Source organism: Narcine bancroftii, chromosome 8, assembly GCF_036971445.1.
Source record: "Narcine bancroftii isolate sNarBan1 chromosome 8, sNarBan1.hap1, whole genome shotgun sequence".
In the NCBI taxonomy this organism is placed as follows: Eukaryota; Metazoa; Chordata; class Chondrichthyes; order Torpediniformes; family Narcinidae; genus Narcine; species Narcine bancroftii.
In genome coordinates, this window is record NC_091476.1 from 81,161,156 (window position 1) to 81,176,497 (window position 15,342).

At 44.0% G+C, this 15,342-nt stretch overlaps 1 protein-coding gene across 1 annotated transcript in view; it reads left to right on the forward strand.

The window, feature by feature from the left end:
- The first annotated feature begins 316 nt into the window (after window positions 1-316).
- The window catches only part of LOC138740971 (uncharacterized), an 84,598-nt gene continuing 69,572 nt past the window's right edge, over window positions 317-15,342 (forward strand). The window contains exon 1 of the mRNA XM_069894343.1: window positions 317-990. Coding sequence (XP_069750444.1) covers window positions 396-990 — 595 coding nt within the window. The 5' untranslated portion in view covers window positions 317-395. The remainder of the gene's footprint in view (window positions 991-15,342) is intronic.

Genomic DNA, 15,342 nt, shown 5'->3' on the forward strand with positions numbered 1-15,342 from the left:
AGTTGTTTATGTGGGGGTTATGTTTATGTGGTGGGGGTGTTTACATGTGGTTGTGTTAATGTGGGGTATGGTCCATATATCGGGAGTGGTGTTCATGTGGGATTTGTTTGTGTTGTGGTGTATTAAAGTGCCAAGGAGGGTGTTTAAATGGGGGTGTTTATGTGGGTGTTGTTTATTTGGGGGTCTGGTTTATGTGGCTTGGTGTTTATCTGGGGTGGAGTTTAAGTAGGGAGTGTTGGGGGAGTGGCAAGATGGCGTAGGGAACAGATGTGCCTTCCAGACCTCTCCTGACTCTGATTTATTGTTTTGTCTTTAAGTGCCCGTTAAAGTTCTTTTAAAAGTTTATAAATAGTAAGAGGTGCTGGATTAGAGCCTAATGGTTTATATGCAAAAAAATGGGTAAAAGAAAACATCAACGGACTGTTAAAAAACTACATTTTCTGAAATTGTCTGAGCCTACTTGTTTACAAGAAGCCAGGACTCAGCGTAGAATGGATCCAGAAGAAGACGTACAGAATTCGGCATTGAAACTCAGTTTTATACCAGTAAGGCACTCTGAATGTCGCATTCAGCAGATTTCAAAACAAAGGGCTGGCCGGGTGCCAGTATTTCACACAATGGCCACTGTGAGTGCTGTTACTGAGACTTTGACAGTTGAATCAGCTGGGGCGCCACCAGCTGGAGAGTTAAAGAGCTGTCATTCGACTGCTACAGTGGTGGAGCTGCAAAATGCATCTTCAATTACAACGGTTTTTCCAGACATCGATTCAGTGAAGATGATTAAAGAGATTTGGCTTAAAGATAACCATGATCATCAGTCTCCTGGCATTGCTGGGGAGACTTTGAGAGGGATTTTTATACGAAGTCAAACTGCTAGAAAAGATACTAAATTAAGGGAAGAGACAGAAGATCCCATGGTCTCTAAGGAACAGCAAGACCCCATTATGCCTGAATCTACTTCTGTTGAAATGTCTGTTAAGGATCTTGAAGGTAAGATATATTCTGTATTGAGTCACTTAGCTAATTTTGTGAACCCGTTTATTTCCAAGATTAATGTGATGGTGGAAGCCATTAATGGAGCTTTTAAGCTTGAAACCATTGAAAGATTTGAAATGTGTGATCAAGGTTTAGTCAATGTACAGGATCAACTGCAAGATGAAAATAGAATAATTGAAACATTGCAGATCCAAAATAAAAAATTAGCAAAAAAGGTTGATTATTTGGAGAATCAATCTAGATGGAACAACATGAAAATTGTTGGTTTGCCAGAAGGCATAGAAGGACCAGATCCAAGAAAACATTTTTACTGAATGGATTCCATGAGTTTTAGGACAGGATAAATTCCCTGAAGGTTTAATACTGGAAAGTGGTCATAGAGTTTTAAGAAGAAAATATTTTTCAGGACAGAATCCAAGACCTATTCCGATCCGTTGTTTAAACTATTGTGACAGAGAGATAATTTTACGTACAGCTATTAACATAACATAACATAACGTAACAATTACAGCACGGAAACAGGCCATTAGGCCCTTCTAGTCCACACCGAACCAAACACCCCTTTCTAGTCCCACCTCCCTGCACAATGCCCATAACCCTCCATCTTCTTCTCATCCATATACCTGTCCAACCTTTTCTTAAATAATACAATTGACTCCGCCACCACTATTTCTCCCGGAAGATCATTCCACACAGCTACCACTCTCTGAGTAAAGAAGTTCCCCCTCATGTTACCTCTAAACCTCTGCCCCTTAATTCTTAACTCATGTCCTCTTGTTTTAAACTTTCCTCCTCTTAACAGAAATAGTCTATCCACATCCATTCTGTCTATCCCTTTCATAATCTTAAATACTTCTATCAAATCCCCTCTCAACCTTCTACGCTCCAAAGAATAAAGACCCAATCTGTCCAATCTCTCCCCATACTCCAGATGCTTAAACCCAGGCAACATTCTGGTAAACCTTCTCTGCACTCTCTCCACTCTGTTTATATCCTTCCTATAATTAGGCGACCAGAACTGCACACAGAACTCCAAATTAGGCCGCACCAACGTCTTATACAATCTCAACATCACCTCCCAACTCCTATATTCCATGCAATGATTGATAAAGGCCAGCATACTAAAAGCCTTCTTCACCACCCTATTCACGTGAGTTTCTACCTTCAGGGAACGATGTACCGTTACCCCTAAATCTTTCTGCTCTTCTGTATTCCTCAATGCTCTCCCATTTACCACATATGTCCTATTCTGATTCTTCTTACCAAAATGAAGCACCTCACACTTATCAGCATTAAATTCCATCTGCCATTTTTCAGCCCACTTTTCTAAGCAGCCCAAATCACTCTTCAATCCTTGAAATCCTTCTTCATTATCCACTATTCCACCTATCTTAGTATCGTCTGCATATTTACTAATCCAATTCACCACCCCATCATCTAGATCATTAATGTATATAACGAACAACAATGGGCCCAATACAGATCCTTGAGGCACACCACTGGTCACCGCCCTCCAACCTGACAGACAATTATCCACTACCACTCTCTGGCCTCTCCCTTTCAGCCAATGTTCAATCCATTTGACTATCTCAAAATTTATACCTAAAGACTGCACCTTCCTAACTAACCTTCCATGTGGTACCTTATCGAAGGCCTTACTGAAGTCCATATAGACAACATCCACTGCGCTACCCTCATCCACATTCCTAGTCACCTCTTCAAAAAATTCAATCAGATTGGTCAAACATGACCTTCCTCCCACAAATCCATGTTGAGTGCTCCTGATCAGACCCTGTCTATCCAGATGTTTATAAGTACTATCTCTAAGAATTTTCTCCATTAATTTACCTACCACAGACGTCAAACTTACAGGCCGATAGTTGCCAGGCTTCCTCCTTGAACCCTTTTTAAATAACGGAACCACATGCGCAATGCGCCAATCCTCCGGCACTATCCCCATATCTAATGACATTTGAAAATTAGACAATCCCAGCAAAATAGATCTCCTTTGATGGTTCAGAATAATCCTGTTTTCTTCTATCAAGATTTGAGTCAAGAAATTATGTTTCAACGACGCGAATTTAATTCTGTGAAAGAACGGTTGTGGAAAAAAAGACATAAGGCAACATTCAGGTATTCTGCAGTACTGAAGATTTTTCAGGATGGAAATCAGCCAAAGTTCTTTGACAATCCTAAAGAGGTTAGGTCTCCAAAGAGAGTAGAGATGTAAGGTGGGATTCAGATTTTTAAAAGAAATGGAAGCAATGGTGACCGAAGTGGTAACGTTGATTTAAAAAAATAAATCTTTTTTTTTGAGAAGAGTTTAAATAGTTTAAATAATGATGATAGTTTAATGAAATGGGAGTTGGGAGAGGGAACTGGATGGGCACTAGTTTCCAGAAGTCATCAGCTACCTGTGAGTTATCTCACAACCAATATTTTGGGGGTGTTACCACTTTGGGTGGTTTAAACAGGAGGAGGTAGTCGTGACCTCTGACCTGTTTTTTTTTCTTTTTAATTTTTGGGTTAAGAAGTGAAAGTTTTTTAATTATTTTTTTTTAATAAATAATTTTTTTTAACTCTTTCTGTTTTCTGATTGTAATTGAGAGGGAATTAGGAGATTTTTTTCTCTCCTTTTTTTCTCTTTTTTTGGGGGGGTTTCTCTTTTTTCTCTCTTTTTTAAGAGGATGATGTCACAGAAGATAATGTCAAAAATTGAGGATGTTAAATTAGATGAAGAGGAAGATAAGGGGAATGGTGATAAGAAGAAAAAGAAGAAAATCAAGTACAAATACATTGAGGGAGAAGAGTTTAATAAAATTAAGTTAATTTCGATAGAGAATTTTGAAGATGATATAAATGAAGAATATGGAGAATTTTATAAGAGTTTGAACTTTTTTCTTTTTTTTCTTTTTTTTTTATTTAAGGGGAGGGGAAGGGAATAAAAAGTTTATCTGATTGTTTTTCTAAGGGATGTTTTTGTTCTCTCGATGAATTATAAAGGAAGCTTGGTATTAATGGAAATTCTGTATTATGTATTAATAATTATGATTTTTTTGTATAACAGATATGTGGTTGATTTTAATATTTGAACTTAGTTTTAAAGTGGATTTCATTTGTTAAATATATGTATTATGTTTGATTTAAATATATGTTTAAGGGTATTATTTTAGTATTGATATTTTTTTTGTTGTTAGTAATTTTTTTTGTTGTTAAGTTTTATCCTTTTTTTTGTAAGTGGGGTTTTTTTCTATTTTATTTACAACATTGCTAATTAATTCTTCACTCTTTATTTTGGGGAAGGGGAGGGTTGGACTAATTTTAAATTAGATGATTAATGTTGTGTTATAATTATTGGGGGGGTTAATTTGTGTAGTTTAATGATGTAGTATTCTAATTTTTATTATCTTATTTTTTATTATTTCTTTAAATGTAATTTTTATTTTATTCATGTCATAAAATTTTAAATAAATAAAAAAAAAGTAGGGGTTGTTTATGTTGGAGAGACTGTTTATGTTGAGTGTATTTATTTTGGTGGGTGTAATTTATGTGGTGGGGGTGTTTATGTCGAAGGAGTGTTTATGTGGGGGTTGTTTATGTGGGTGGTGTTTATGTGGGTGGTGTTTATGTGGGGGCGTTGTTAAATGGTCTTATATTGAGGGGTATTTATTTGAGCGGGGTTTATTTACGTTGCGGGTGAATGTTTATGTGGTGTTTGTTTTTGTGGAATGGGTGTTTATGTGGTGGGTGGTTATGTGCGGGGTGTTTATGTGTGGGTGTTTTTATGTGGGGTGGTTGTGTTTATTTGGGTATATGTTTATGTGGGGGTGTGTTTATGTGTGTGGTGTGTATGTGTGGGCATATTTATGTGGGGGGTGTTTATGTGGCTTTGTTTGTGTTGGGGTGTTTATGTGCGTTTGTGTTATTGTGGGGGCCTCTTAATGAGGGGGGTGGTTATTTTGGGGGTATTTATTTGGGTGTTGTTTATGTGTGTGTGGTGCTTATGTGGGGGTACTTGTGTGTGGGGGGTCTGTTTATTTGGGGGGTGCTTATGTGGGGGAATGTTTATCTGAGGGATTTCTATTGGGGGTGTTTATAGGAGGTGTGTCTATGTGGGGTGGGTCTTTATGTGGGGGTGGTTAGTGTGTATGTTGGAGGTTGCGTTTATGTGAAGGGCATTTATGCCGTGTGTTGTAAATGTATTGGGTGTTTATGTGTGGAGTGTGTTTATGTGTGGGAGTGTTTATGTAGTGGTTGTTTATTTCGTGGGTTGTTTATGTGGTGGATGTATTTATGCGGGGTGTTTATGTTGTGGTTGTTTATGTCGTTGGATGTGTATGTGGTGGGGGTATTTATGTGGGGTTGATTATGTGGTGTGGAGTTTTTGTGTGGATGTTTGTGTGTGTTGTGTTTATGTGGGTGGTGTTCATGTGGAGGGCGTTGTTAATATGGTGGGTTTAATGCTGGGGGTTTTATGTGCGTGTGTGGGTGTTTATGTGTGGGTGGTGTTTCTGTGGAGGGTGTTTGTGTTGAGGGCTATTAACGTGCCAAGGGGTGGGTTTATGTGGGAGTGTGTCTAGGTGGTGGTAGTTTATTTGTGGGGTCTTCTTTATGTATTTTGGTGTTTTTGTGGCATTAGGTTTATGTGGGGTGCGTGTTTATGTGGTTGGGTGTTTATCTCTGGTGAGTATAAGTCGCGGTGTTTATGTGGGGAAGCTTGTTTATGTTGAGGTGTATTTATTTTGTCAGGGGTTATTTATGTGGGTGGGGGGAGTTTATGTGGAAGGTGCGATTATGTTGGGGTTATTTATGTGGGTGGTGTTTATGTGCGGGGTAGTTGCGGAAACTGCCAAAATGTTTGGCCTGGAAGTCAGCCTGAAGAAAACTGAGGTCCTCCATCAGCCAGCTCCCCACCATGATTACCAGCCCCCCCACATCTCCATCGGGCACACAAAACTCAAAACGGTCAACCAGTTTACCTATCTCGGCTGCACCATTTCATCAGATGCAAGGATCGACAATGAGATAGACAACAGACTCGCCAAGGCAAATAGCGCCTTTGGAAGACTACACAAAAGAGTCTGGAAAAACAACCAACTGAAAAACCTCACAAAGATAAGCGTATACAGAGCCGTTGTCATACCCACACTCCTGTTCGGCTCCGAATCATGGGTCCTCTACCGGCACCACCTACGGCTCCTAAAACGCTTCCACCAGCGTTGTCTCCGCTCCATCCTCAACATCCATTGGAGCGCTTACATCCCTAACGTCGAAGTACTCGAGATGGCAGAGGTCGACAGCATCGAGTCCACGCTGCTGAAGATCCAGCTGCGCTGGATGGGTCACGTCTCCAGAATGGAGGACCATCGCCTTCCCAAGATCGTGTTATATGGCGAGCTCTCCACTGGCCACCGTGACGGAGGTGCACCAAAGAAAAGGTACAAGGACTGCCTAAAGAAATCTCTTGGTGCCTGCCACATTGACCACCGCCAGTGGGCTGATAATGCCTCAAACCGTGCATCTTGGCGCCTCACAGTTTGGCGGGCAGCAACCTCCTTTGAAGAAGACCGCAGAGCCCACCTCACTGACAAAAGGCAAAGGAGGAAAAACCCAACACCCAACCCCAACCAACCAATTTTCCCCTGCAACCGCTGCAATCGTGTCTGCCTGTCCCGCATCGGACTTGTCAGCCACAAACGAGCCTGCAGCTGACGTGGACTTTTTACGTCCTCCATAAATCTTCGTCCGCGAAGCCAAGCCAAAGAAAAGAAAGAAGAGTTGATTATATAGTGGGTTTTATATGGTGAGTGTTTATGAGGGGGGATTGTTTATGTGAGGGGTTTTTATGTGGTGGGAGTTTATGTGGGGTTGGTTGTTCATGTGGTGGTTTATTTATTTTGCGATTGTTTACCTAGATTTTTTTAGGTTACAGGTGTTTATGTGTGGGATGTGTGTTTATGTGGTGGATGTTTATGTTGTTGGTGCGAGAACGCAGCCTTGCTTCATGCCATTGTGACACAAGAGCAACTTGTCCATGAACTACTCTTTGCAGATGATGCCGCTTTAGTTGCCCATTCAGAGCCAGCTCTTTAGTGCTTGACGTCCTATTTTGCGGAAACTGCCAAAATGTTTGGCCTGGAAGTCAGCCTGAAGAAAACTGAGGTCCTCCTTCAGCTAGCTCCCCACCATGACATCTCCATCGGGCATACAAAACTCAAAACGGTCAACCAGTTTACCTATCTCGGCTGCACCATTTCATCGGATGCAAGTATCAACAACGAGATAGACAACAGACTCGCCAAGGCAAATAGCGCCTTTGGAAGACTACACAAAAGAGTCTGGAAAAACAACCAACTGAAAAACCTCATAAAGATTAGCATATACAGAGCCGTTGTCATACCCACACTCCTGGTCGGCTCCGAATCATGGGTCCTCTACCGGTATCACCTACGGCTTCTAGAACACTTCCACCAGCGTTGTCTCTGCTCCATCCTCAACATTCATTGGAGCGACTTCATCACCAACATCGAAGTACTCGAGATGGCAGAGGCCGACAGCATCGAATCCATGCTGCTGAAGATACAACTGCGCTGGGTAGGTCACGTCTCCAGAATGGAGGACCATCGCCTTCCCAAGATCGTGTTATATGGCGAGCTCTCCACTGGCCACCGAGACAGAGGTGCACCAAAGAAGAGGTACAAGGACTGCCTAAAGAAATCTCTTGGTGCCTGCCACATTGACCACCGCCAGTGGGCTGATATCGCCTCAAACCGTGCATCTTGGCGGGCAGTTTGGCGGGCAGCAACCTCCTTTGAAGAAGACAGCAGAGCCCACCTCACTGACAAAAGACAAATGTGGAGGGTGTCTATTGGGGGTGGTCTTCATGTGTGGGGTTGTTAATGCTTGGTGCCTGGTATGTGGGGGTGTTTTATGTGGGGGCGTTTTATGTGGGGTCAGTATTTACGTGGGGTGTGTTTATGTTGGGATTGTTTATTTGGGGGTCGGTGATTATGTGGGAGTGTTTCTGAGCATTTGTGATATTGTGGGGCTTCCTGTTGGTGTGGGAATGTTTATATTTTGCGTGTTTATGTGGGGTAATGTAAATGTGTGTGTGGTGCTTATGTGGAGGTAATTGTGTGTGAAGGATGTGTTTATTTGGGTGGTATTTATTTGGGAGAGTGTTTAAGTGGGGGTTGTTTATGTGGGGGATGTTTATAAGAGGTGTGTTTGTGTGGGGAAGGGACTTCATGTGGAGGAGGTTAGTGTTTTTGTTGGAGGGGGTGTTTATGTTGAGGGTATTTCATGTGTTGTAAATATGGGGGACATTTATCTGTGGGGTTGTTTTTGTGAGTGTTGTTTATGTGGGTTGTTCATGTTGGGATTGTGTTTATGTGTGGGGATGTTTATGTGGTGGATTTTTATGTCGTGGGTTGTTTCTATGGTAGGGTGCTTACGTGGGGGTGTTTATGTGGGGTGGAGTTTATGTGGCTGGTGTTTATGTGGGAGGGCGTTGTTTATATGATGGGTTTATGTTGGGGGATGTTTAAGTGGGGTGCGTGTTTATGCGAGTTGTGTTTATGTGGTGGGTGTTTAAGTGGGGGTTGTTTATGTGGGGGAGCCTGTTTATGTTGGGGTGTATTTATTTTTGGCGGGGGTTATTTATGTGGATGTGGGGATATTTATGTGGAAGGGGTGATTATGTGGAGATTATTTATGTGGTTGGTGTTTATGTGGGAGGGTGTTGTTTATATGATGGATTTTATGTAGGGGGTGTTTAAGTGGGGTGCGTGTTTATGCGAGTTGTATTTATGTGGTGGGTGTTTATGTGGGGGTGTTGTTTATGTGGGGTGTGTTTATATTGGTTGAGGTTGAGCGTTGTCTCCGCTCCATCCTCAACATCCATTGGAGCGCTCACACCCCTAACGTCGAGGTACTCGAGATGGCAGAGGTCGACAGCATCGAGTCCACGCTGCTGAAGATCCAGCTGCGCTGGATGGGTCACGTCTCCAGAATGGAGGACCATCGCCTTCCCAAGATCGTATTATATGGCGAGCTCTCCACTGGCCACCGTGACAGAGGTGCACCAAAGAAAAGGTACAAGGACTGCCTAAAGAAATCTCTTGGTGCCTGCCACATTGACCACCGCCAGTGGGCTGATAACGCCTCAAACCGTGCATATTGGCGCCTCACAGTTTGGCGGGCAGCAGCCTCCTTTGAAGAAGACCGCAGAGCCCACCTCACTGACAAAAGGCAAAGGAGGAAAAACCCAACACCCAACCCCAACCAACCAATTTTCCCTTGCAACCGCTGCAATCGTGTCTGCCTGTCCCGCATCGGACTGGTCAGCCACAAACGAGCCTGCAGCTGACGTGGACTTTTTTACCCCCTCCATAAATCTTCGTCCGCGAAGCCAAGCCAAAGAAAGAAGTTTATATTGGTGGTGTTTATATGGGTGTGTTTATGTAAGTTTTGTTTTTGTTGGGGAGATAATACGTGGTGGGGTTTTTATGTGGGGGTTTGTTAATGTTGGAGATGTTTATGGGGGCGTGGTGTTTATCTGCTGGTTGTTTATGTGGGGGTGTTGATGTGGAAGGGGGTTTACGTGGGGTGGTATTAATGTGGGTGTTTATGTGGGGGTGATCATGTTGTGGGTGATCATGTTGGGGGTGTTTATGTGGGGGTGTTGATGTGGAAGGGGGTTTACGTGGGGTGGTATTAATGTGGGTGTTTATGTGGGGGTGATCATGTGTGGGGTGTTTATGTGGTGCGGTGTGTTCAATTTGTGGGTTATTTATGTGGTGAGGGGAGTGCTTATTTTGGGATTATTTATGTGGGGCGTGTTTATGTGGGGTGTGTTTATGTGGTGTGTGTGTTTATGTGGTGGGTGTGTTTATGTGGTTGGGTGTTTATGTGGGTTGATGTTTATGTGGGGTGTGTTTATGTGGTGGGTGTGTTTATGTGGTTGGGTGTTTATGTGGGTTGATGTTTATGTGGGGTGTGTTTATGTGGTGGGTGTGTTTATGTTGTTGGGTATTTACGTGGGGTGGTGTTTATGTTGGGTGTGTTTAGCGCTGCGTGTTTATGTTTTGGGCATTTATTTTGGAGGGGGTTATTTATCAGGTGGAATGTTTGTTTATGTGGGGATATTTGTGTGGGGGTGGTTGGTTATGTGGGTGTTGTTTTTTGAGGAGTTGTTTAAATGCAGGGTGTTTATCTGGGGTTCTTTTCATGTGAGTGCTGATTATGTGCAGGGGTGTGTTTATGTGGTGGGGGCTGTTTATTTGGGGTTTCTCTATGTTGGGGATGTTTATGAGTGCAGTGTTTATGTTGGGGACGGTGTGGTTTATGTTGGAGAGTGTTTACGTCATGGGTTATTTATTTGTCGGCAATGGGTGTTTATCTGGGGAACATTTATCTGTGGGAGTGTTTATGTGGAGGGGGTGCTTATGGGGGGTTGTTTATGTGGGGGTTGTTAATGCTGTGTGTGTTTATGTGGTGGAACTTGGTCTTTTTGTTGGAGGGGCTGGTTATGTGGATGGTGTTTATGTCCTGGGTTGTTTATGTGATGGGGGGGGGGGTGTATACGTAGGCTTTTTTTTAATGTGGGGTTTGTTTGTGTATGATTTGTTTATTTGGGGATGTTTATGTGTGTGTGTTTATGCAGGGGAGGGTGGTGCTTATGTTGGAGGGGGTGTTGATGTGGAGAGTGTTTATATCCTGGGTTGTTTATATGGAGGGTGTTAATTTGGGGGTGGTTGTTAATATCTGGGATGTTTATGTGGGGTGGTTCTTTTGTGGAGGTTGTTTATGTGGGGGTTATGTTTATGTGGTGTGGGGTGTTTAAGTGAGTGGGTGTGTTTTTGTGGGGGGGCGATGTTTATGTCAGGGGTGATGTTTATGTGCGGGGTTTTTATGTTGTGGTGTATTTTTGTGCTGAGGGGTTTGTTTATGTGGGGGGGTTTATGTGGTGGGAGAGTTTATTTGTCAGGGTGTTTATGTGCGGGTCTGGTGATTATATGGGGGTTGTTTATCTGGGGACCTTGTTTATGTGGTTGTGTGTTTCTGTGGGGTGGAGTTTAAGTGGGTTGTGTTTATGTGGGGGAGCATGTTTATGTTGGGGTGTATTTAGTTTGTTGGGGTTGATTCATGTGGGTGTGGGTGTTTATGTGGGATGTGTTTATTGGGAAGTATTAATGTGGGTTGTTCTTATGTGGGGGAGTTAAGCGTATACAGAGCCGTTGTCATACCCACACTCCTGCTCGGCTCCGAATCATGGGTCCTCTACCGGCACCACCTACGGCTGATCGAGTCCACGCTGCTGAAGATCCAGCTGCGCTGGGTGGGTCACGTCTCCAGAATGGAGGACCATCACCTTCCCAAGATCGTGTTATATGGTGAGCTCTCCACTGGCCACCGTGACAGAGGTGCACCAAAGAAAAGGTACAAGGACTGCCTAAAGAAATCTCTTGGTGCCTGCCACATTGACCACCGCCAATGGGCTGATATCGCCTCAAACCGTGCATCTTGGCGCCTCACAGTTTGGCGGGCAGCAACCTCCTTTGAAGAAGACTGCAGAGCCCACCTCACTGACAAAAGGCAAAGGAGGAAAAACCCAACACCCAACCCCAACCAACCAATTTTCCCCTGCAGCCGCTGCAACCATGTCTGCCTGTCCCGCATCCGACTTGTCAGCCACAAACGAGCCTGCAGCTGACGTGGACTTTTACCCCCTCCATAAATCTTCATCCGCGAAGCCAAGCCAAAAGAAAAAAAAGAAGAATATATGTGGCAGTATTTTTATGCAAGGGGTGTTTAAGTGGGGGTTGTTTATGTGGGGATGTTTATGTGGGGGTATTTGTGTTGTGGATTATTAATGTGCCGAGGGGGATATTTATATGTTGGGGGTGTTTATGTAGGACTTATTTATTAGGCAAGGTGCTTGTTTATGTGGTTGCGTGCTTATCTCGGGTGGAGTTTAAGTAGGGGTGTTTATGTAGGGACCATGTTTATGTTGGAGTGTATTTATTTTGATGGGGTTATTTATGTGGGTGGGGGGTGTTTATGGGGAAGGGATGTTTTGTGGGGATTGTTTATGTGGGTGGTGTTAATGCGAGGGATGTTTATGTGCGGGGTGTTTATGTTGTGGTGTATTTTTGTGCTGAGGGGTTTGTTTATGTGGGGGGGTTTATGGTGGGAGTGTTTATTTGTCAGGATGTTTATGTGCGGGTCTGGTAATCATGTGGGGGTTGTTTTTGTGTGGTGGTTGTTTATGTGGCGGGTGTTTATTTGGGGATGTATTATGTGGGATTGTTTATGTGGGGGATGTTATGTTGAGCAGGGTGGTGTTTATGTTGGAGTGTGGTGTTCATGCGGAGGGTGTTTATGTCCTATGTATTTATGTCCTGTATGTTTATGTGGGGGTTGTTTATGTGGGGTGGTTTTTATTTGGGGCGGTGTTTATGTGGAGTGTATTTATTTGGTGGATTGTTAATGTTTGGGTGTGTTTATTTGGGGTGGTATTTTATGTGGGGGGATGTCTATGTAGGGGTTATATTTATGTGGTGGGGGTGTTTACGTGTGGGGTTTATTTGTGGTGTGTTTCTTATTTCGGGTGTGGTATTTATGTGGGGGGTGTTTATGTTGTGGGTTATTAGTGTGCCAAAGGGGGTGCTTATGTGGGGGAGGTGTTTATGTGGGGTTTGTTTATATGGGGGTGTGATTGTTTATGTGATTGGGTGTTCATTTGGGGTGGAGTTAAAGTGGGGGTATTTATGTGGGGGTAGCGTGTATATGTTGGGGTGTATTTATGTTGGCGGGGGTTATTTATGTGGGTGAGGGTGTTTACCTGAAAGGGGTGATTTTGTGGGGAATGTTTATGTGGGTGGTGTTTATGTGGGTGGTGTTTGTGTGTGGGCATTGTTTATATGGTGGGTTTTATGTAGGGGGGTATTTATGTGGGGAGTGTTTATGCGAGGGGTGTTTATGTGGTGGGTGGTTATGTGGGGGTGGTTGTTCATGTGGTGGTTTGCTTATTTGGGAGTTGTTCATCTGGTATTTTATTTCAGGTGTCTTTATGTGTGGGAGGTGTGTTTCGGAGATAGGTGTTTATGTCGTGGGTTGTTTATGTGCAGGAGTTTTTATGTGGGGTTTGTTTAAGTGGGGGTTGTTTATAAGAGGTGTGTTTATGTGTGGGAGGATCTTTATGTGGGGAGGGTAGCGTTTATGTTGGAAGGGGTGTTAATGTGGAGAGTGTTTATGTCGTGTGTTGTAAATTTGGGGGAGGGGCTTTTATCTGTGGGTTTGTTTATGTGAGTGGTGTTTATGTGGGGGGGTGTTTATGTGGGAGGTTATTATGTGGAGGACTTGCTTGTGGGTAGTGTTTATGTGGAGGGTGTTTATTGGGGGGTTGTTTATGTGTGGGGGTGTTTATGTAGGGGTTATTTTTGTAGTGGGGTGTTAATATGGGGTATTTCTGAGGAAGTGGAGTTTATCTGCTGGGTTTTTATGTGGGGATATTTATGTGGTTTGATTATGTGGTGGGTGTTGTTGAGGGTGTGTGTTTAGTGAGGTGGTGTTAATGTTGTGGGTGTTTATGTGGGGGGTGTTTATGTTGGTTGATTATGTGGGTGGATATTGATGTGGGTGGCTGTTTAGGTGGGATGGTGTTAATGTTGTGGGTGTTTTATGTTGGGGGTGTTTATGTTGGGTGTGTTTATGTGCGGGATTGTGTTTATGTCGGTTCGTTGTTTATGTGTGGGTTGTTTATGAGGTGCGGCATGTTTCAGCTGTGGGGTATTTATGTGGAGAGGGGTTTTTATGTGGGTGTGTTTATATGGGAGGGCTTTTTACATTCTGTGTGTGTTTATTTGGGGGTGTTAATGTTGGATAACCATGTTGAGGAACTTGGGGGGGGGGGGCATCCGAGGTGCTCTAGTATTTGCCAAAGCCCTTTCCTGCTCATGGTGTCAAAGGCTTTGGTGAGGTCAACAAAGGTGATGTAGAGTCCTTTGTTTTGTTCTCTGCACTTTTCTTGGAGCTGTCTGAGGGCAAAGACCATGTCAGTAGTTCCTCTGTTTGCACGAAAGCCACACTATGATTCTGGGAGGACATTTTCGGCGACACTAGGTATTAGTCTATTAAGGAGAATCCTCGCGAAGATTTTGCCTGCAATGGAGAGCAGGGTGATTCCCCTGTAGTTTAAGCAGTCTGATTTCTCGCCTTTGTTTTGTACAGGGTGATGATGGTGGCATCACGAAGGTCCTGAGGCAGCTTTCCTTGGTCCCAGCAGAGCATAAAAAACTCATGCAGTTTGGTATGCAGAGCTTTGCCGCCAGCCTTCCAGACCTCTGGGGAGATTCCATCCATACCTGCTGTTTGCCACTTTCATTCAATTGCCTTATATGTCTCTTCCCGGGTAACGAGCTCATCCAGCTCTAGCCTCAAGGGTTGTTGAGGGAGCTGGAGCAGGGCGGATTCTTGGACTGAGTGATTGGCACTGAAAAGGGATTGGAAGTGTTCTGACCATCGATTGAGGATGGAGATCTTGTCGCTGAGGAGGACCGCCATCTGAGCTGCGCAGAGGGCTTTGGATTTGGGGTGAGGGGCCGTACACAGCCTTTAGAGCCTCGTAGAAACCCCTCAAGTCGCCAAAATTGGCGCTAAGCTGGGTTCGTTTAGCAAGGTTAGCCCACCACTCATTTTCGATCTCCTGGAATTTGCGCTGAAGGTGGCTGCATGCGAGATGGAAGGCTCATTTTTTCTCTGGCCAGGAAGGCTTTGCAAGATGAGCCTGGTGGGCAGATCGCTTCTTTGCCAGCAGCTCCTGGATTTCCTGGTTGTTTTCGTCAAACCAGTCCTTGTTTTTTCCTGGAAGAGAAGCCCAGTACCTCTTCAGTGGATTGCAGCATGGCTATTTTCAGCTGATCCCAGAGGGTTTCAGAAGACATGTCCGTGAGGCAGTTTGCATCCTCGAGCTTTGCTTGGAAGTTTCCTCTCACTATGTCTGACTGCAAGCTTCCAACACTGAACCTCTTTCTGGGGGCTCCACTGTTCTTGAACTTTGGCTTGAAGTGAAGGTTGAGCTTGCAGTGAACAAGCCGGTGGTCAGTGTGGCATTCCGTGCTGGGCATGACCCTGGTGTGGAGCACATCTTATTTGTCTCTTCCACGCACCAGAACGTAGTCCAAGAGGTGCCAGTGTTTGGATCGGGGATGCATCCAGGTAGTCTTCAGGCTGTCTCTCTGCTGGAAAAGGGTGTTAGTAATGACAAGCCGCTGTTCTGCGCTCTGCTCCATCCTAAACATTCGTTGGAATGACTTCATCACCAACATCGAAGTACTCGAGCTG